Source organism: Carettochelys insculpta, chromosome 3 (assembly GCF_033958435.1).
Source record: "Carettochelys insculpta isolate YL-2023 chromosome 3, ASM3395843v1, whole genome shotgun sequence".
NCBI lineage: Eukaryota > Metazoa > Chordata > Testudines > Carettochelyidae > Carettochelys > Carettochelys insculpta.
In genome coordinates this window covers 36,233,220-36,256,650 of record NC_134139.1, presented here as the reverse complement: position 1 = coordinate 36,256,650, position 23,431 = coordinate 36,233,220, and the positions used below count along the sequence as shown (strand labels likewise).

Sequence of the window (23,431 nt, the reverse complement as noted above, 5' to 3'; positions counted from 1 at the left end):
CTTTCTCGAGGACTCTGTTTCTGCCCCACTACTTACACAAACTTGATACAGTTCTGTGGTGATCTGGAAGCCTTCTTTCGCCATCTGCAACTCAAGGAATACTTCCAACATGACACACAACAGCGCACTGACTCACAGTTACCCTCCCACCTACGGTACAAGAAAAATAATTCCTCAGGGCTCCCCTGACAGTCGAAATGACAAACTGGACCTATACATAAAATGCTTCCACCGGCATGCACAGGTGGAAATTGTGAAAAAGTGGCATCACTTACCCCATAACCTCAGCCGTGCAGAACTCAACGCCATCAACACCCTCAGAAACAACTCTGAAATTGTCATCCAAGAGGCCGACAAGGGAGGCACTGTTGTCGTCATGAATAGGACAGGCTACCAAAAGAAGGCTGCCAGGCAACTCTCCAATACCACATTCTAGAGGCCTCTGTTTGAGGATCCCTCTGAGGAATACACAAAGAAACTACAGCGTCTGCTCAAGACTGTCCCTATAAAAACACAGAAACAGATTTGCACAGACACACCCCTTGAACCCAAACCAGGTTTATTCTACCTGCTACCCAAGATCCATAAACCTGGAAATCCCAGACACCCCATCGTCTCAGGCATTGGCACCCTCACCACAGGATTGTCTGGATATGTGGACTCTCTGTTTAGACCCTATGCTACCAGCAGCCCCAGCTTTCTTTGAGATACCACTGACTTCCTCAGGAAACTACAATACATTGGTGACCCTCCTGAAAACACCATCCTGGCCACCATGGATGTAGAGGCCCTTTACACCAATATCCCACACGAAGATGGATGCCAAGCTGTTAGGAACATTATCCCTGATGAGACCGAGGTACAAATGGTGGCGGAGCTTTGTGACTTTGTCCTCACCCACAACTATTTCAGATTTGGAGACGAATTATACCTTCAAATCAGTGGTACTGCTGTGGGCACCCACATGGCCCCACAGAATGCTAACAATTTTTATGGCTGACCTGGAACAACGCTTTTTCAATTCTCGTCCCCTAGCGCCCCTCCTCTACCTGTGCTACATTGATGACATCATCATCTGGACCCATGGGAAGGAGACTATTGAAGAGCTCCACTGTGATTTCAACAGTTTCCACCCCACCATCAACCTTAGCCTGGACCAATCCACATAAGAAATTCACTTTCTGGACACTACTGTGCAGATAAGCAACGGTCACATAAATACCACCCTATACTGAAAACCCATGGACCGCTATGCTTATGCTTATCTACACGCCTCCAGCTTCCATCCAGGGCATACTACACAATCCATTGTTTACAGCCAGGCACTAAGGTACAACCATATTTAATCTGATCCATCAGACAGAGACAAACATCTGCAAGACCTTTACCAAGCTTTCCTCAAACTACAATACCCACCTAAGGAAGTGAGGAAACAGATTGCTAGAGCCAAACGAGACCTGCTACAAGACAGGCCTCGCAAGGAAAACAAGAGAACACCACTGATCATCACATACAGCCCCCACTTAAGGCCTCTCCAGCGCATCCTCAGTGATCTGCATCCCATCCTGAACAATGATCTTTCTCTGTCACAGACTTTGGGAGGCAGGCCTGTCCTCGCCTGCAGACAGCCTGCCAACCTTAAACAAATCCTCACCAGCCACTACAAATCACAAACCAGTGACTCTAGGCCTAGACCCAGCCCCTGCAACAGTCCTCACTGCCAACTCTGCTCGCATATCTACACCAATGACATCACCACAGGACCTAACATCAACCATACCATCAGGGGCCCCTTTACCTGCACATCTACTAATATAATATATGCCATCATTTGCCAGCAATGCCCCACTGCAATTTACATTGGCCAGATTGGACGTTCTCTCCTTAAAAGAATAAATGGACATAAATCAGACATCAGGAACGGTAATGTACAGAAGCCTGTGGGAGAGCACTTCACAGTCCTGAAACAAAAAAATTTCAAAAATCAAATGGAGAGAGAAATCTCTGAGCTGCAATTTATTTGCAAATTTGACTCCATTGACCAAGGATTAAACAGAGACTGGGAGTGGCTCGCAGCTTACAAAGGCAGTTTCTCTGCTCTGGGTGCTAATATCCCCCCATTAGACTCTGACAAATGCTCACATCCCCCTGTCTGATCTGACTTGTTTTTTCCTCTCTTGATAAGTACTGTTGATACTGGGCCATTTTCACTGTGCTGAATGGACCTAGTCAGCTCTGGCCCTCCCTTTTACTGGGACCCCACTCTTTAAATACCCCTCTGAAACCAACACCCCCAACTCATGCATCTGATGAAGTGGGTCTTTGCCCAGGAAAGCTTATGTTCGAAAATGTCTGTTAGTCTATAAGGTGCCACAAGACTTCTTGTTGTTCTTGAAGCTACAGACTAACACGGCTACCTCTCTGATAATCATAGTGACTGCCTGTAAAAAGGAAGACAAAGAGGATGTAGGAAATTATAGCCAAGTTAGGATAATTTTGATACCTGGAAAGGTACAGGAACAAATTACTAAATAATCAGCATATAAGCACTTGAAAGATCATAGGTTTTATGTAATCGCCATGATGGATTTGTCAAGACCAAAGCCTGCCAGGCAAAACTAGTTTCCTGTTTTGATGAGTTACTGGACTAGTAGATGTGGGGGAACAAGCAGGGGTGATACAAGCCTGATTTTAGTTAAGCTTTTGAGACATTCCATCAGGATGTTCTCATAAGAAGACTAGGGAAATGTGGTCTACATGAGCTTACTATAAGGTGGGTACATAACTGGTTGAAAGACCATTCTCAAAGCATACGTGTACATTAGAGAGTTTTGCTGACAAAACTGGGGTTTTGTCGATAGTACTTATAGAGCGGCCACACACAAAATGCATTTTGTTGGCAGTATGTTGACAAAACTCAGCACTTTCGCTGACAGCCTTCTGCCTCTCCCCCATGAGGCAGAATGCCTTTCTTGACAGAATCTGTCAACAAAATAGCAGTGTGGACACTCCGGGGGGTGGGGGGGAGGTGCTATTCTGTTGAGGAAGGGCTGTGCAGTCCAGCCACTCTCTGTTGACAGAGCAGATGCCTTTATCATCTGCTTTTGGGTGTGGCTGCACTCTGTCGAGAGATGTTTTGTCAGAAGATCTTTTCCAACAATGACTTCTGTCAACAGATCACTGTGATATAGACAAAGCCAAAGAATAGTTGTCCGTAGTTTGCTGTAAAATTAGCAGGATAAAGTACTTCACTTACAAATGAAAAATCAGATGCATGCCTACAAAAGGGGTAATAAGGTAGATGCTGATAAAAAGGATTTGGAAGTAAGAGTGCCTCGCAAATTAAATACAAGTCAATGATGTGATGCAGCTGTGAAAAAGGCTGTCTTATGGTGTGTATTTAGAGGAGTTTTGTAAGTAGATGGAATTATTCCACTCTACATGGCACTAGTGAAGACTCAGCTTGGTGTTACACTTTAGGAAAGATGTAGACAAATTGCAGAGAGTCCAGTGGAGACTAACAACAATTATGAAAGGTGTGGAAAACCTCAACTATGAGGGAAAGTTTTTAAAATAAATAGGGGATGTTTAGCTTTGATAAAAGAAGATTGAGTGAGAACCCTGCTAATAGTCTTTAAATATATTAAGACCTGTTTTTAACAGGGACTCTGTTCAATTGTTCTATATGTACACTGACCATATGACAAAAAGAAATTGACTTAACCTGTGACAAGGGAAATTTGTTACATATTAGAAATAACTTGCCAACTTTAAGGATGTTTAAGCTTTGGGATAGACTTCCAACAAAGGTTTTGGAATCCTCATCATGGGAAGATTTTAAGAACAGGTTGGAGAAACACCAATGAGGGCTAATCGAGGTTTAGTTAGTTCTGGCACAGCATGCTGCAGTGGATTTGATGACTTCTCAAGGGTCTCTTCTGGCTCTTATGATTCTGTGCAGTGCTTTTAGTTTTAAAAAAAAATACTGGTACTCAGCAGCTTGACACCTCCCTTTTTCCCCCACCAAGCCAATCCCATGGCTGGGGCTGCCAAGGTGCCAGTACTCAGTACCGCCACAAAAAAGCACTGATTCTATATTATAATTGAAATGTCTGTGTCTGAGCAGAGTGGAATGTTGTGAGGAATTTACTTTCTGTCAACCATTTCCTTTTTAGGCAAAATCCTTGTGTGGTGACCAGAGCTGTATTTCTTGATGTTCTTGTTGTGCTGAGTGATTACCTTGGAAAATCTGGAAGAAAAGGCAAGTCATTTGTAATATACTGCTTCCAAATCAGTGGTGGGGAATTCTGTGCTGTATTAAACCTGGGTGAGGGTTGGGGAAGTAGATGCCCTAGTTAGACTTAATGGAACACTGAGCACTTTTGGAAATCTGGACATGGCGTGTAGGGGTCTTAATGAGGAGATACGCATGACCTGTTGGTATGTGTAAGAACCCATCCTGGTACAGGCGGCAGTGACAAGCAGGAAGGTGCCTTCTCACTGGAAGATTATGGTGCTGCCTTTTGCAGCATTCCTAGTTCATGCTAGTCAAACACTTAAAAGTCAGACTCGGATCCCCTTTCCAAGTAGTTTGTTTTATTGATGCTGTATTTGAAGGGCGGAATAGTGTCTTCAATCCACCCTAGAAAAATTAAAACAGCAGTCATGTAGCACTTTAAAGATTAACAAAATGATTTATTAGGTGATGAGCTTTCATGGGAGACCCACTTCTTCAGATCTATAGCATTTCCAGTCCAGACTCAACTACACTCATCCCTCATTAAACGAGTACTTTATTTACAAGTACTCACTTAAACGAGGGACACATATACTTACCTTTTGCTCACTGGAGCCGTGTCTACACGTGCACGCTACTTCGAAGTAGCGGCACTAACTTCGAAATAGCGCCCATCACGGCTACACGTGCTGGGCGCTATTTCGAAGTTAACTCCGACGTTAGGCGGCGAGACGTCGAAGTCGCTAACCCCATGAGGGGATAGGAATAGCGCCCTACTTCGATGTTCAACGTCGAAGTAGGGACCGTGTAGTCGTTGCGCGTCCCGCAACTTCGAAATAGCGGGGTCCGCCATGGCAGCTATCAGCTGAGGGGTTGAGAGATGCTCTCTCTCCAGCCCCTGCGGGGCTCTATGGGCACCGTGGGCAGCAGCCCTTAGCCCAGGGCTTCTGGCTGCTGCTGCGGCAGCTGGGGATCCATGCTGCAGGCACAGGGTCTGCAACCAGTTGTAGGCTCTGTGTATCTTGTGTTGTTTAGTGCAACTGTGTCTGGGAGGGGCCCTTTAAGGGAGCGTCTCGCTGTTGAGTCCGCCCTGTGACCCTGTCTGCAGCTGTGCCTGGCACCCTTATTTCGATGTGTGCTACTTTGGCGTGTAGACGTTCCCTTGCAGCGCCTATTTCGATGTGGTGCCGCGCAATGTCGAAGTTGAACATCGACGTTGCCAGCCCTGGAGTACGTGTAGACGTTACTCATCAAAATAGCCTATTTCGATGTCGCTACATTGAAATAAGCTATTTCGATGTTGGCTTCACGTGTAGACGTAGCCTGGATGAGTGAACTCCCCCTGCTAATACGAACCTTACCCCCTCCCCATGGCTCCAACCTGCCACAGCCTGACCTCCCACTGGCCCCCCAGCCACCAAATTGCCACAACCTAAACCTCCCCCTGCAGATCCCAAACCACTGCAACCTAAACGTCCTCTGCCAGCCTCACAGACCCCAAACCACTGCAACCTAAACCCCTCCACCAGCCCCACACACCTAAATTGCTGCAACCTAACCCCGCCCCCCAGCCCCCTGACAGCCCCGCAGACCAAAACTAACACAGCTTTAATCCCCCCACTCGCCCCCCAGACCCAATCTGCAGCAGTCTGAACCCAGACCCCCCTGTGGACCCAACCCACCACCGTGTTTTAACCCTCTCTCCCACTTATGTCCCCAAACTGCCTCCAGCTGCTAACCTTCCCCAACCTCCCTGAACCCAAGGTTTACTTACCTTTCAAAAGGAGCACCACCTGCTGCCACTCCTGCCTCGAGTTAGGAGCACTAGGAACCAATCAGAGACTTTGACCTGTATTTTAATGGGAATTTAGCGTCCCTCTTATGAATTTTTGCCTACGAGCAGAAAGTTGGGAACCAATTGTGCTCGTATAGCAAGGGATAAGTGTATATAGTAAGTAAGTCCCATGGGAGTTTGGAAGACCTCACAAGAATTATTTCTGCAGTAGGGTGAGAAGTTTTGCACCTCCAAAAATCCAACAGTTTGCTTGCTTGCCTCATCAATGGAAAGTTCTTGGAGGAAGAGACAATCAAAACTTAACAATATTCAACCATTGCGTAGCATGCTATGTGTGGTCATACAAAGCACAATAAAGCTGCTTCTACACAGCCCCTCCCTTTTGGAAGGGGCATGGAAATGAGCGAGATTAGAAATGCAAATGAGGCACAGATTTAAATATCTCACACCTCTTTTGTATATTCCCATGTGATCTGGCTTCCCTAAGAGCCATTTCTGGAAGCCAAAGCAACTGTGTGGATGGGGTTCCTTCGAAAGGAACCCCCACCCGCCCCTTTCCAAAGTACTCTTCCTCCTGTTTTTGTGGTTTAATTTTAATGCTGCATTTAACTAACTGAGACAAAAGAGGGTCTGTTCTTGGACAGGGGAGACTTTCAGATTTAAAACACATACATTTTACTTGTTTAATGTTTCACACGTTTTCTTGCCTGGTGTTTCTGCAAGGCCAGAACAGTTTATAGCTTGCATCTAGCACTCCATAGGAGAGTTGCCAGTCAGACTGCTTGGCCAGCACCACTCATATTTTGGAACAAAACTGGTAAGCTGAAACCCCACAGGCAGAGCGTCAGGTCCAATTACCCAGTTCTCTTTCTTACCCATCCCACATCTTGCCAGTGGGCTATCCACCACTAGGACCCCACAGCTCTAGGCTGCGTTAAATCCAGCATAGCCTGATGTCAAGTCCAGCCCCACAGTGAAGTAGAACTTATACAGGAACACTGAAATTGTCACCTGCTGCATCTAATCTGCTATCCTGTCACAAGTAGTGGCCAATACCAGGTCAGGCCAGCTGACAGGAGAATGGGGTTAAGGGGACAATTGCCCCAGGGGCCTGGGTGATTTAGAAAGGCTCAGGGGACCCCTGGCTGCTGCTGCCTGCTGTGCAGCAGGTCTAAGGCAGGCTTCACGGAATCCTAGGGCTGGAAGGGACCTCAGGAGGTCATCTAGTCCAGCCCCCTGCTTCAAGCAGGATCAACCCCTACTAAGTCATCCCAGCCAGGACCTTCTTCAGCCGGGACTTAAAAATCTCAAGGGCTGGAGAATCCACCACCTCTCTAGGCAACACATTCCAAAGCTTCACCACCCGCCTGGTGAAGAAGTTTTTCCTAATATCTAACCTACACCTTTCCCTCTTCAACTTCTGACCATTACTCCTTGTTCTGCCATCTGACACCACTGAGAACAGTTTCTCACCCTCCTCTTTAGAGCTCCCCTTCAGGAAGTTGAAGGCTGCTATTAAATCACTCCTAAGTCTAAGGGGAATAACTACTTCTCTAGATCTGCTTGAAATGCTCCTCCTAATGCACCCCAATATGCCGTTAGCTTTCTTGGCTACAAGGGCACACTGTTTACTCATATCCAGCCTTTCATCCCCCATAACCCCTAGGTCCCTTTCTATCGTACTGCTGCTGAGCCAGTCGGTCCCCTGCCTGTAACAATGTTTGGGATTCTTCCGCCCCAGGTGCAGGACTCTACACTTCTCCTTATTGAACCGCATCAGATTTCTTTTGGCCCAGTCCTCCAATTTATCCAGGTTCCTCTGGATTCTCTCTCTACCCTCCAGCATATCTACCTCTCTCCTGAGTTTTGTGATATCCGCAAACTTGCTGAGGGTGCAACCCAGTCCCTCATCCAGGTCATTAATAAAGATGTTGAATAACGCCAGCCCCAGAACCGAGCCTTGCGGCACTCCGCTTGAAACAGACCGCCATCCAGATATTGAGCCATTGACTACTACCCCTTGGGCCCGACCATCAAGCCAGCTTTCTATCCATCTTATAGTCCAAAGATCCAATCCATATTTCCTTAACTTATGGACAAGAATGTTGTGGGAGACCGTATCAAAAGCCTTGCTGAAGTCAAGGTATATCACATCCACTGACTTCCTCATGTCCACAGAGCTTGTTACCTCGTCATAGAAGCTAATCAGATTGGTGAGGCAGGACTTGCCCCGGTGAATCCATGTTGGCTACTTTTGATCACTTTCCCCTCTTCCAAGTGCTTCAAAATGGATTCCTTGAGGATTCCCTCCATTTATTTTCCCAGGGATTGAGGTAAGGCTGACAGGTCTATAGTTCCCTGGATTGTCCTTCTTCTTTCCTTTTTTAAAGATGGGCACTACGTTTGCCTTCTTCCAGTCATCTGGTATCTCCCCTGATCTCCAAGAGTCTTCAAGGGTAATAGCCAAAGGTTCAGCAATGACCTCTGCCAATTCCCTCCGTACCCTCGGGTGCATTAAAGCCAGACCCATGGACTTGTGCACATCTAGTTTTTCTAGATAGCTCAGAACTTTTTCCTTCCCCACAGATGTCTGCCCTCCACCTTCCCATACTGCATCATCTAGGACTGTCATTGGGAAGTTGACTTTGTCCGTGAAGACTGAGGCAAAAAAGTCATTGAGTACTTCAGCTTTTCCTGCATCATCTGTCACTAGGTTACTTCCCTCATCCACTAATGGCCCCACACCTTCTCTGATAACCCGTTTATTGTTCACATGCCTGTAGAAACCCTTCTTGTTACTCTTCACATCCCTTGCCAGCTGCAGTTCCAATTGCGCTTTCGCTTTCCTGATTACTGCCCAGCATTCTCTAGCTGTATGTTTATACTCCTCCTTAGTCAACTGTCCACATTTCCATTTGTTGTATGCATCCTTTTTGAATTTAAGCTGACTAAGGATTTCCCCATTAAGCCAAGCTGGTTGCCTACCATGTTTGCATTTCTTACTACGCAGCGGGATTGTTTGTTCCTGTGCCTTCAGTAAGACATCTTTAAAATACTTCCAGTTCTCTTCATCTCCTTTCCCCTTCATCTTCGTTTCCCAAGGGATCCTGCTCATCTGGTCTCTTAGGGAGTCAAAGTCTGCTCTTCTGAAATCAAGGGTCTGTATGTTGCTGCTCACCCTTCTTCCTTTCGTCCGGATCCTGAAATCTACGATCTCATGGTCGCTGCAGCTCTGGTTCCCTCCCACTTCTATTTCTTCTACTAGTTCTTCCCTGTTTGTGAGCAACAGGTCAAGTTTGCGCACAGCCCCTGGTCAGTTCCTTCAGCACTTGTACCAAGAAGTTATCCCCAGTAGTCTCCAAAAACTTCCTGGATTGTCTGTGTGCTGCTGTATTGGTCTCCCAACAAAATGTCTGGATGATTAAAGTCTCCCATGGGAACCAGGGCCTGTGATTTGGAAGCTTCACTAAGCTGCCTGAAGAAAGCCTTATCTATCTCCCCTCCCTGATCTGGCAACCTATAACAGACACCAACTACAACATCCCCTCTGTTACTTCTACCTCTAAGCTTAACCCAAAGACACTCAACTGGATTTTCTCCTTGCTCATACTGGAGCTCTGTGCAATTATACTGCTCTCTCACATAGAGCGCAACTCCTCCTCCTTTTTTCCCGTCTGTCCTTCCTAAACAATTTATAACTTTCTATGACCGTGCTCCAGTTATGCGAATTGTCCCACCAAGTCTCCGTTATTCCAACCACCTCATACTTGTGTGACTGTGCCAGGGCCTCTGATTCTTCCTGTTTGTTCCCCAGGCTTCTGGCATTAGTGTACAAGCATCTTAGAGAAGGGGCCAATTGGCCCACTTTCTCCTTTTCACCCAGGAAGCCCCCTTGATTGTTCCCTCCTCCTTCCCCACTTAACTCCGGGCTTGTCACCTTCCCCTGACAAACCTAGTGTAAAGTCCTCCTCATTAGGTTTGCAAGCCTGCCCGCAAAGATGCTCTTTCCTCTTTTAGTGAGGTGGATCCCGTCTCTTCTCGGCAGTCCCTGTTCACGAAACAGAATCCCATGGTCAAAGAAACCAAATCTTTCCCTGCTACACCACCTACGCAACCACGCATTTACCTCTGTGATTCGACGATCCCTCCGCGGACCCCTTACTTCCACAGGGAGGATAGACGAGAAGACCACCTGTGCTCCGTATTCCTTGATCTTTCTCCCAAGGGTTACGTAGTCTGCCGTGATCCTCTGGGAGTGGCCGGCATGTCCCTATGGCTCCAGGTGTGGGCATCCTCCCTCCACAGACTGCACACAGACTGTGGCCAATGGTGCTTTGGGAGCACTTGTGGACAGAAGTGTGCAGAGGTCCCCGGTCCTCTCTTCTAGGAGCTGCTGCCTAGAGGGGGTGGTGAGAACTTACAGGAGGCTCTGGAGATAAGCACTAATCCCCGACCCTCTTCTGTACTCAACTCTCTGCCCCAACCCTGGAGCCCACTCCCAAACTCCCTCCCAGAGCCAGCACTGCCGAATTTATCAGGTGGACCACATCCACTCATGTGTGACTTTTGCACGCATGGGGGCCCATTAACTGTTCTGCCCTAGGACCTGGAATTGTTGTGAGCGAGACTGTACTTGACACTTCAGAAGAAGGTACAAGAAATGTTGCAGCAAGTAGTTTTGTTATAACCTGCCCCCCAGGAAAACTTCCTTCTGTCTACAATCATTAGAGTTTGACATGTACTCTGAAACTTGAGGGTTTATATTGCTTCCAAAAATCTCATTGTTAAAAAATGCATGTGAAATATATTTACTATTATAACTCCAGTTATGCTTGCTATCTTTCTAAATGTCCTGTCCTTTTTGGAATACTGATAAGTTGTGGTCTCTGATACCTTTTTGTCAGTGAGTTCCCAAGGCGATCTGCATTTGAAAAAGCATATCCCTTAATCAGTTTGGAATTTGCTACCCTTCAATTTCAATATTAAATTAATATCCCTTAATTCTTGGGAGAAAAGACATTCAAGATCTACCTCCTCTACACTATTCATTATTTTACATATTTTACCATGTATTCTCCTATGTTTGCCCTTTCTAAGGTGAACAATCCCAGGCTTTTCATGTGAGACTTTTTCCAACCTCCTAATTGTTGTTGTTGCCTGCTTCTGAGCCTCTTGTAATTCTGCACTATCCTTTTAAAAACTGAATAATCAGAATTAAAATTGTATGCCGGGTGAGGGCATCCCATTGTTTTATATAGTGGTATTGTCATATTTTTTATCCATTTCCCTCTCACCCGTATGCACTCTGTCTTGTGTGCTTTTTGATAAGTTCTACACACAGATCAGATGTCTTTGTTCATTTGTTCACATCTGTCAGTTCATCTCTTCCCTTCCAATTCTCATCTTTTCAAAAGCATATTCCTTGCGGAGACTCTTGCATTGCTGGGGCTATACTAATGGCTGCTAAGCAGCTGTGTTTCCACTCTATATCTGGGTGGAAGGGACATCATTCCCCATTCACAGCTCCTACATCTTGAATTTTTTGCTGTGAGAAAGTATTTGATCCTAAACCAACTGATTTTATTATGTTCATATTTCTCTGTTCATATGTGCTCCATATTATATACAATGATTTCAAAATACTACGTTACTTCGGTACATTTTCTCTGAAAATACATTCAAATAAAGTAACCTTTGCGGACTGAAAGAGCACTCTGTTATGTTACATACAATTAGAAGTGTCCTGATGTTATATTAAAGGGAAATTGTAGCCCAAGCTGTTTTGGCTCAAGTCTTACACTAAAGTACAGTAAGCATTAATTGCAGTTTGGAGTTTTACATTCTTTGTAGTCTGAATCTTTCTCCAATGAGCGTGTTTCTGGTTATTGGCCGCAATTGTTCTATTTTATTCTTGATTTGTAAAGTTTTTCAGTAAAATAAAAGGGGGATGGACAAGTCCAAATAAAATTGTTTCTTAGTATATTTATATAAGAGGCCCCAGGAAGTGCTGTATATGAATTCCAGGCTACAGACTGAAACTGATTTTCATCAACACAAACTGGAATGCAGTGTAATGAGCCTGCAACTGGTTAAAATCATTTCTAATTGATCGCGTCTGTCATAGGGGCTACAATTACAAAGACGTTTTCAGAGTACAATCATGCCTAGTCTTTTTCTATTTTACGTTTACTTTCAGTCAATGATTTGTTGTCTTCAGTAAATAATAATCTGTCTGTTAAAGTCCAGTTTAGTCCATATGGAATTTGCTACACAAATTCAAATCCATTTAAGATGCAGGAAAGGGAGGTTAGGCAGCAGTGGTGGAAACTAAACTATTTTGCCCAACTAAAACCGATTATAACACAAAAATATATTTTTAGATAGGGTCCATAAGTATGTACTGGTCTTTAAAAGGATAGATATTCTGCCTTTTTGCTTTGGTCATGAGTGTTGGAGACTGTCCTTTCTGGGAAACCTTTATTAAAATTAGATATTTGCATCTCAAGTTTGCACCATTTAATCTCTGTTTTTACGTACAAAAAACTTTATTGGGAATACATAACAGCAAGTCTCATACAGAACAGTGAGAACCAGGACTGGTAGCTGTAAACAAACTTTGTGGGACCACAGGAAACTTGACCAAACGCATGGTTGTTTGGCTAATTAAAATCATTCGGAATTATGGATGTTGCCAGACGAGACAGTGCCAGACTAGAGAGGTTCAGCCTGTACCTAATACATTTAAAGCACCGTGCACTTTTAAACACCATTGTGTCTATGAACAATAAACTTTGGCCACAGCCTTCAAATCCTGGCATGTTACACGGTTGGTTTTTTTTCCCCTAATTTAATGATGGAAGACTATGCGTTCTTGAGTTCCTCTGACTTGCAGAAGCCTAGGAACTTTAAAATTTGTAACATGTAACAAGTGTATCTTGATGGAGAATAGCTAAGAACTCTCTCCAAATAGAACAGCACTAAATGGACAACACAGGAGAGTAGGGAGATGGGGAATCAGGGAGTTATTGGTGGCAGGAAATTGAGAAAGTCAGTTTCTTTCTGATATAACTGCAACCTACACTGTGGTGTTTGCTGGCATAGGTTTATTGATTGGAGAATGATTTTTTTTTTTTGCAGTCCTAATGGACAAAGCTATACTGGCAAACATTTCCTGAGTTTTGAATGCTTATCAACTTTAATGTTGCATTAACGCTATTATTTTGCATGGCATTATTATTTGCATTTTCAGTAGTATTCCAGAGCATAGGACTAATACAGTAATGGTAGAGAGCATTTTGAAGTGCCAGAAGGACTAAAATGTAATAGCGGACTTGCATCCCTGAGGCAACTGTGATTCTGAATGCAGACAGTAAGAAGGTCCATTGAATAGGGACAGTTTCACAACTATGCTGTTCAGAGTAGAGCGACATTTGTGGCTTAAACAAAAGCTGACTGAAAAATAGGAAAGTTTGGAGGAAAATATAATTTATCTGAAGTAGCCCCAGAATTTCCCTGAGAATGCTACAGAACCCAGGGACCTTGCACAGAATGTAGGACCAGTTTGCTACAGGATATACATCAGGCCATATGTATATTTTTATTTACTTCTGAAAATGGTAAAAAACAGGTGGAATCAGGAAGAACTCCCATTCATGTTGTAGCATTTGCACAAGTAGGTGTTGAGATTACACACTCTTCTCTGAAGCATTGGGCTTTGCAAGAGACAGTACGCAAGACTGGATGGGCTATCCATCTGTTCTGGTGCAATATTTTTTATTACCAGATTCTCTAAAGAGCACAATCGTCTGGTTTCTAGGCTGCTGTTTCAGTAGGAGAGAGAAACACATAAATATGATCTCAAAGGTGTGAACCTAGCATTTTAGAGCCGTTAGAACTTTATGCCGATATTTTGCTTTTTTCAATTTAAAAATGGGATTTTTTTCAGCATTGGGCTAATTCTGCTTTTATTAACATCACTGGAAGTACAATTGGACTAATGCTGAAGGTTTTGACAATTGTACCCTATGTCAACAGCTCCTTTTGATACTAAAGCATGGCAGGTCGGTAATCTGAGTAAAGTAATTTTATTGAAGCTGAAAAACTAGATTCTGATTTGCATGCTACATTTTGGCACTTTATTCCTTATATGAAGTGTTTTACATTTCACAAGCATTGGTCCCCAGTTGGCTTTCTCAATCCCATGGGGCACTTTCACAAACAAATTGACAAACTTTGGACAGATATCTTATTTTTAGGTATCTTTAGGGGCTCATTTATCGATAGGTACAACTTCAAGAATACAGTATGTCTGAAATGCATGAGACTTAAAACCAAGGCAATCAATAAAGTCTGGCATTTTATGTTTGTTTTACACCACATGACAATGCTATGTTTTGCAGTGCTGTTATCTTAGTTAAATATATTTGGGGCTTTCTTTGTTAATTAGAATATATAGTACTTGTCAGTGCTTTTTTGTGCCAGTACTTGCCAGTGCCATATACTGGCACCTCTGCAGTTTCAGTCATGGGATTGGCTGAGGGGAAGGGGCAGGGAGCTAAGCGAGTACTGGCAGTTTTTGTTTGTTTGTTTGTTTACAAAAAAGACACTGGCACTTATGAGTTTCTACAAAATACAATGGAGTACCATAAATTATCCAAACTCCAATTTTTTAAACTAACTAGTTTGTGAAAGTGAAGATAGAATCTGAAAAGCAGTTTGTCTCAGTGATAGCCTGAGTTTAAGGCTGAGAATGTGGTGAGCGATTTTTGTGTTTTGTGGGTTTTTTTTTTCATTCTGTGCAACCGGCTTTTAAAAGGAAGCTGAATGCTAAGTATCCTTTCCAAAGGCTAACTTAGAAATCGATAATAGTAAAGTGGTAAAATCCCAGGAAAATAGTTAAAAGTACTTTATATTTATATTCCTTACTTCTTGAATCATTAATGTCACAGGAATAAATATAGGATCAGTTATTTTAATGACATTTTAACTTTCTTTCCCTAAATCTCTAAGAAATGTAGCCAAACAATTATTGGGGAGTGGGGGAAGGAAAAACATAGACAGCTTACAAATGTCTGCTTTGATTATTTGGGCTAATTAGGTTAAATTTAACAAATGCCATCTGAACAAATTGAAAGCAATTTCTGTGTGTTTAAGTCATAAATTATTGTAAACTTTGGGTGTAGATATGTTTAATGCGGTACGTAGTCAGTGCCATTCTTTTCAGTAAAGATTTAAAGCATATTTTTTAAATGTACAGATTTCTAGATAATCTACCCCCACTGACTTTGTTAGGCAAATCAACAGGAAATTTGTTTGTACAATCTGATATCCTCATTTAATAAACTCATCTCCTTGTCCTGGAACAGAGTGGTATTAGGGCAAAAGTTTTAGCAAAAAATGGTTTTTGTTATATATACAGAGAAATTGACAAATATTTCTCATCTGGTCACTTGCCTAGTTTCATATTTATAGGCCTCATCATCATTTTTCATTATACTCACAAATATTAGTGAACATCCCCATGAAGAAGGGTAATATTTAATCCCATTACACACAGAACTGAGAGATAAAGCATCAGAAAGGGGGGCATCATTAATGTCAGCTCTTATACTTTTGTCACAAGTTTCATGATATTCAGATTTTTAAAAATATTCTTGTGAATTGCTTATTTCTGCCCTCAATCTTATGAAGTTTTGTCCTTATCCAAAAAAGCTAAATGCATCCCTCATTACTGTCAACATGACTGAAGCCAGATAGTCAAACAAGATGGCCAACCTTTCTCTCTCACCTTTGCAAATGAAAGAAAGGCTGCTCTCAGCAAAAATGGCTGCCACCTTCCACTGCTTCAAGCAGCAGTAACACTATCTGCCATCAGGGAAGATGGTGGTGCCTTAATCACCATGAGAGAACTGGGGGGGCAGGAGAATTTTTAGGTAATGTTTGGAAATTGGACAGGGACCTGTGAAGAATCAGAAATGCACAGGAAGCAAGAGGCAGGTTAAGGGACTAGTACAAGACAATATGTGTGGGAACAGGAGGCAGACTGAGTGGGCTCAGAGGAGTGAGAGACAGGCTGAGGGCTGTTGCAGAGAATTGAGGGGGGGCAACAGGAAGACTTGAGGGGGCTGCATGGGAACGTGGCATGACAGTAAGAATTTGATGGATAGGGTCGGGGGACATACAGGTTAATGTTGGAGACAGTGGAGGAGAGGATACTTAGAGAGGCACAGAGGGAAAAGGAAAGTGTGCACTTGCCTGTGCTTTCCTACTTAGGAAGTAAGGTGAAGAGGGATAGGTAAAGCAAGCTGGGACCCTTCGGGTTTGAACAGAGAAGTCATATTTTGTGTGTGTGAATTTTGAGTGGGAAGTTACAATATGAGATTCTTATTTGGGACTGGACCGCTTTCTCCAAACAGTGGGAAAAAAAATCATACAGGAGACTAAACAGCACAAAAGAGGTGCCTGATTTTAAATAAAATACACTGTTTTAATTTCAATGTGAACAAGGCTTTTCACTGTAGAGTTAATGTGCCTTAGAGTTCAAGTCTTGCATCTCACTTGAGTCCCATCGATACATACACACCCCTTCATCTCAAATGTGGTAGTGCGGGGGGGATGAATGACAACTCAGCTTAACATAATGTATCAGATGCTGACAGAATTGCTGTACCTCTGGAGTGGTATTTTACACTGTCTCTTTCCTCTGAGCTAGACTCACACAAGAACAGTTAAAAACTTGAGTTGACTATATTGTGAAAACATCACTGTTGGCTTTTAGACAGGACTAGTAGAGCTAAAAATTTCTGTTATTTTGAAGTTTAACAGAGTCTTAATAAATAATTAAGAGTCTGTGAATAAACAATAATAATCTCTTAATTAATAAAAAAAAAAGGGGGGGGGCGTATTCTAAACTTTACTCACAAGCCAAGTTCCACCTGTTTGCTATGCCAGAATGAGATGCACCTAAAAGTAGACTGCACTGATGATCAAAATATCACACAAGCTTTGCTGAATTTCACTGTGCTTCGCAGGTGTTACCCACTCTCAGTGGGATATGCATACACCCACGGGCCATGCTGGACCAAGACAGTGGCAGAAATCAGTGTGGCTGGGTCTAGAGTGCAAGGGACTGTTGGCAAAATACACGCAGCCTGCGCACCACAATTTGTCTGTCTTTTGCCGACAGCTCTTTCGGGTGAGGCTTTCCCAATGTTTGGCCTGTCCACACGGGGAAAAATGTCAGGAAATACCCCTCTGCTGGGACATCCGTTCTGCCTTGTAGCATGAGGTATACAGGGATGTTAGCAGACAGTGTCTGCTTTCCCGAGAGTGGTCTTGGAAAAGTGGACCCGTTCAGACACAGCAGAATTCTTCTGAGAGACCAGAGAAGTCTGCAGTCTAGACTTAGCCTGTGACTAGGGCCATAGCTTCCACAGTCCTGTGTTGATGTCAGAATCTAAACTTTCATGTAAAAATTGTAAGTGTAGTCCTTTTGATGGTTAAAAAGCTTGAAAGTGGCTTGAATTTTTGGGAAGAAGGGGCCTCCAGAAGGAGGACTTCCTTTCGGAAGCCGCCACAGGGGCCGTGCTTCTACACAGTGTTTTGGAGTCTGGAAGAATGGTCTTCCGGACTCCAAATCACATGACGTTATGCTAATGAGGCGTGGGGAATTTGCATCCACGCCTCATTAGCATCTTTCACTCCCTGTATTAGCATGCCACGTCCAAAGGAAGTGGCCTGTGTAGAAACGGCCACTGTGAAATGTATTTATTTACACTATATGAAGAAATGTGTCAATACGCCATACCAAAAAATGTTCTGCTTGTAAGACCTCTTCGGGTCCATCAGTTATCAGTTCTTAAGGAACTCATGCAGGTCTTAATAGTGATATTTGTTAGAATCTCTGGGAACTTCTCTGTACCTGTTCCTAAATGACATCTTGATTTAAGCATCATTGATCAGGTGTGCCAGTGAATGATGCAGTGGACTCAAAGCATGCTCTAGACTTACGGTTTCTTAGTGGTTTTAGTCCATGCACAAAAGATAATGGGAACAGGAGCTCAGAGAACAATGACATGATTGTCTATCTGTGCCTAAAATTACTGAGGCTCTGGATGTCCTGCATAGATGTTTTGGCTTGGACATGGCTATTCAGGCAGGAACTCTAGAGATTTGTTCTTGCCCTTTGAAATCGGGATTGAATATCTCAAAGGATGATCCATTCTCTGCTCTGGTGGACCAGTAGATGTCTTGCAAGTTCCATAACTATACCAAGCCCCAGAATCTTAATGCAAGTATTCTAAGTGGAGGAGCAAATTCAATGACCAAAAATTTACACAACGTAAATCTCTTGGAAGAGATAAATTCAGTCTAATTGGGACAAGTTGTACTCTCTGCATATATCATTCCTGAAGAATATGAAACAAATTCAAGTCTAAATCTAGAAACATCTCAGACCCTTTCCTAGACAGAGTGTCTCCTGTTGTCCCTCCAGGTGAAACATAGTAAGAGATCTTTGTGATGGGATATTAGCTAATTGGCCAAGTATTTAACAACTTAATGGTCACAGATATTCCAGTCTCTGTCACAGCTGGGGACAGAAGCCCTGCCTCACTCTTGGTCAGCTATGGCTTTCTCCACCATCACTGTTGGAAGTAGAAGGAAAGAGAAGGGTGATCCTAGTTGTTTCAGAACTGACTAAGGAGAACTTGGATTTTGGACCTGGTGAAAGTCACTGAGAACAGTCCCATATTCCTCCCCAGTAGAGGTTCCAACCTGGGCTTCCTCCTGAACACAACATTTAACTTAAGTTGAGATATTCATCTAAAGTAAAAAAGGCTTCCCAGCCTTGTTCAAAGCCTCAGTCATCTCATCCTGTTCTGACAGCTAGGTAAGATTTTTCCATTTGATGTAAAAACAAGAGCTTCCAATCCAGATTTCTTAGGACGACTGAAATGCCTAAGCCAGAGTGCAGACCCATTTTCCCTTCACAGGACTTTATCTGCTATTTTACAAGGTCTTGCATTTCAGCTATTTGAAATGATGGTCTCAATAGCTATTGAAGACTTCTGATTCTGACATAACCTCATAATGTATCATCCCGCCCTTTCTAAGGAGTTGCTTATTCCTCTTTTAAAAGTTTTCAGGTTCTGTTACTAACAGTACTTAGGTGTTTCTGCAGTTCTGGAAGGCCTCGTAGGGCAGGTTGGAGTAAAAGCAAGCTACTTTTGAGCTCCCAGATATGAAGATTAAGCAATCTTTGATTTTATTGCCATACCAACTTGAGCTTTAATCCTCTGTGGTCTTTCAAACGAAGCAGGAAGTGACTTGAAAATGACTTGAATGGGAGCTACCCAAGGAGCACTTGTATGTTTAAGGAGGTGCCCCCGATGTATCAGCTGGTGGTATTTTTCCTTCCAGATTAGAACTGATGCAATGATAGGAGGGGAGTTTATTGCTGTAGCTGAAGTGTTTTAGCTGAATTGTAAATCTGGGCTCATCACTGGTTCTAATCCCACTGACCACCTCTGGTAATTCCATTCTGCCATGCTTATTTCCCTCCACAGTTCCTGACTGGCTAGATGTGAGTATGTCACAAGTGAGAGGAAAATGCCTCCAAACGTTGTGGGAGATGCATATGACTTCATGAAGCCTCCTCAACATATTTTTTTGAATTTGTTTTGAGTGAAATAGTATTGGTTTTCTCCATGTACACGAAATACATAAAAGGATTCTGAGGCACCTAGATACTACAATGATGGGGGTTATCCATATCCTGTGGGAGTGGGGACAGTTCCTTCTTGTTCCAGTCAAGTCCCGAGTGTCATCTCTTTTCCTACTTGTTGTATGTACTTCCTTCTCTATTCTTGAGGCTCCTTGTTGCATCTGGTCACCTGGAGGATGCAACAAGATTTTGATGAGTCATTTGTTGCTTGCCAACATCACTGCTTAGTCCAGCCATAGGTGGTTCATGTTCCCTGTTGCAGCAGTTAGTCACCAGACTATGCAGAATATTTTTCTTTAGTATTTTGATAACAGAAGCAGACATTTGCTTTGAGAATTAATGTGTTTATTGGTTTAGTCAAAAGGTTTGAGGTTGACCACGAAAAGAGTTAAGCAGAAAAATAAATGTTTCCGTAAAAGCCTGGAAAATATTCTTCATGCCAAAGTGCAAAAGCAAGAATATTTTCATGTTTTTTGAGACGAGAAACTTTTTGCATGTGTGCGATAAACAATGTTAGAGCACATATGAAACATTGTTGGTATCCTAAGGCAAAACAAATATGCAAAGGTATTACCAAGTGGGCCTGCTTGTTCTCTTTTAAACCTTGATAGCATGTAACCTCAAAATAACCTAATTGATTCTGACATGTTTGCTCAGGTGTACATGAGTAGAACATAATTAATTCTGCTGATGCACAAGATGTTATAGAATTCAGCACTTTCTCTGTTAACTAAGTTGTCACTGCATGGTTAGCAGGAATAAAAGCCAGTAAATATTATTTTTGTCATTAACCTGTGTAGATGAGACTGAGTACACATAAGACGCTGATCTGTCAAATAAAAACGTTCTGTTTTTGCAATCCCTTTTCAGAGTACAACCAGTCTTTAAAATGGGATTTTTAAAACCTTCAGTATTGGCCTAACTCTGCTCTCTGTCATGACCTCAGCGGGGCAGGGCTGGCCAATGTAGAATGCTCTTAAACTTTCAGTCTTTGTATCCAGTTTTGTGCCATTTTATCATGTATCTGACACAACTATACATTTGTTATAGTTGATAGTGCTTTTAATTTATCTGACTCCCTGAGATGTGATTAATGAACAAATGTATTGTTTGCTTCTTGTAACAATAGTGTAGTCTATAAAGATGTGAGACTGCATCAGTAACTTGTAGGATTGTAAACCTCTTTAAAAATACTTAGATAAATAGAAATTGGCATGTATATACTGGAATATATATTGTATAATAGGAACAAAATTACAGTGTACCTTTGCACAAAACATACAAAAGGTAATGTACAAAGTATTGTAGCATATTTTGGGTGCGTCCACACTAGCCAGCTACTTTGAAGTAGCTGGCACAACGTCAAAATAGCATGCATCGTGTCTACATGCGCCGTGTGCTGTTTCGACGTTGAAATTAACGTTAGGCGGCGAGATGTCAAAATTGCTATTCCTATCCGAAGATGGGAATAGCGCCCTACTTCGACGTTCAGTGTCAAAGTAGGGCGTGTGTAGATGATCCACGTCCCGCTACATCAAAATAGCGGAGTCCTCCGTGGCGGCCATCAGCTGAGGGTTTGAGAGACGCTTTGTCCAGCCCCTCTAGGGCTCTATGGTCACCACGTGCAGCAGTCCTTAGCCCAGGGCTTGTGGCTGCTGCTGCAGCAGCTGGGGGTCCATGCTGTGTGCACGGGGTCTGCAACCGGTTGTCAGCTCTATGGACCTTGTGCTGTGCAGGCCGAGTGTGTCTGGGAGGGGCCCTTTAAGGGAGCGGCTTGCTCTTGCCCCAGAAGGGCTAGTCCAGCCTGTGACCCCGTCTGTAGGCTTTGCTGGCCCCTTATTTCGATGGAGAGTGCTTGTGTGTGTGTGTGGACGCCCTGCATTTCCTTCCAGTGTGGCTCCTTTCAACGTTCCCCGTTGCTACTTCGACGTTGAACGTCGACAACACCAGCTCTGGAGGATGTGTATACAATACATGTTGAAGTAGCCTATTTTAATGTTCTTACTTCGAAGTAGTCTACTTCGACATAGTGTGCTAGTGTAGACGTAGCCTTTATATTGTTTTAAGCCTTCACCCAAACAGCTGAGAGAGTTTAAAATTATATTATGACAGTTTACTAAAATGTTTCTATATTTCATTGTTTTTCGTTCTTAAACGTTAAACATAGTACAAAGGAGGAGCCATCTGTGACATCAGGTGAATATAAATAAGATTACTTCAAGCACAGAAGAACTTTGTTTTCACTCTAGTACTTGCATTTATTTTGTGACAGTTTTTTTAAACCTCACAGTGTTTAATGCAATCATTTAACTTTCAAGAACAGATGTGTAATATTCTTTTTTACATTCTCTTTCAGGAATAGAGTTATTTGGCTTTTGGGAAGAAATAAATAAAATTATCACTGATTCAGAGCTGGTGATAGGTATCTACTACTCCTTTGCAGTAGCAGGATTCACACAGTATCTTCAGAGTATCACCAAACTTGTAATCTCTGTGCTCTCTGTGGCTTCAGATCCTGACTTTTCAAACAGTAGTTCACCCCATGCAGTGCAAGTGATGAATCCCACTTCATTGACAGTTCACTTGCTTCAGTCTGATTTTCACGAAGTGCATCTGCTGATGTTGGAAGCAGTGTTGCTGCGGTGGAAGCAGGTAAATTCTAAGCAGGTTACAGAGGAAAAGAAAGGGCCATTGTCCTTACTTTCTGAGTTGGAGATGACCATTCTTCAGATGGCTATGAAGGAAAAGCATGCGGAGTGTTTCTGCAAGGTAAGAGTCATTCATTTTTTTTCAGGAAGTGCAGTGTTTTCAGTAAATGTTTCAAAAGATGCTTCTGCTATTTTTTTGAGCATTTTTGGTATTATATTCAGTAGAACATGGATTCTCTTCTTCATAATGTTAACTGGAAATTTTATTTTAATTTTATAATAATCAGAGGATTAAAAGCTCATTTCCTTGATTAAAAGTGTATATTCCCTTGTCTGATATTTTATATTGTGATCAGGTTTCTATTACTGCTGGGAAACTTGCGTATTTTTCACCATGTTTTCTTGCCTGTTCACGAGTCAATAATTTGTTATAAGTAAATCTATGTATTGGAGAATTAAATGTAAAATATGCAGACTTGTACTTATCTTACAGAAACTACAATGTCATTTTGAAGCCTATTACCTACTTATTAGGTATAGATCGGTTTATAGATCAATACCTCTAAAATATAATTGTGATAAATTTCCTTCTGAAAAGACAGAAGAAAATTACGGGTCGCATCATTGTTTCTTTACTTACCATGCAGGTTCTAGAAATTCTTCATTGTATGGATTTCAGAAATCTGCTTCCAACGACAGCACATTCTATAAAAATGAATCCAAAAGAGTTCTTAAACTGGGCTATGAATATCATAGATGCCTCTGACAGGTATAGTCTCCATCTTTGCATTTTACCAATCTGTTAAAATACATGTGGCTTACAGTTTTAAATAAGTATCTTCAGAAATGAAAGAATCTTTAATGTGGAAAAAAATTCAGTTCCCCAAACCTAAAAATTAAAAAAACAAAACAAAACAAAAAAACTTGTTTTCTTTTTTGTGAAATTAGTGTTTCATGTAAACAAATAGTTGTTGTAGGGGGATAAGGGAACACGTGTGCTGTATTTTTACGGAAGTGTAGCTGTATCT

At 42.6% G+C, this 23,431-nt stretch overlaps 1 protein-coding gene across 3 annotated transcripts in view; it reads left to right on the top strand.

Annotated features, from left to right (window-relative positions):
- THADA (THADA armadillo repeat containing) overlaps positions 1-23,431 on the top strand; it is a 310,355-nt gene that overhangs the window by 228,744 nt on the left and 58,180 nt on the right. For all 3 annotated transcript variants that reach the window (XM_074989608.1, XM_074989609.1, XM_074989610.1), the window contains 3 exons: positions 4,176-4,261; positions 22,112-22,524; positions 23,051-23,172. In XM_074989608.1, the coding sequence (XP_074845709.1) occupies positions 4,176-4,261; positions 22,112-22,524; positions 23,051-23,172 (621 nt within the window). The remainder of the gene's footprint in view (positions 1-4,175; positions 4,262-22,111; positions 22,525-23,050; positions 23,173-23,431) is intronic.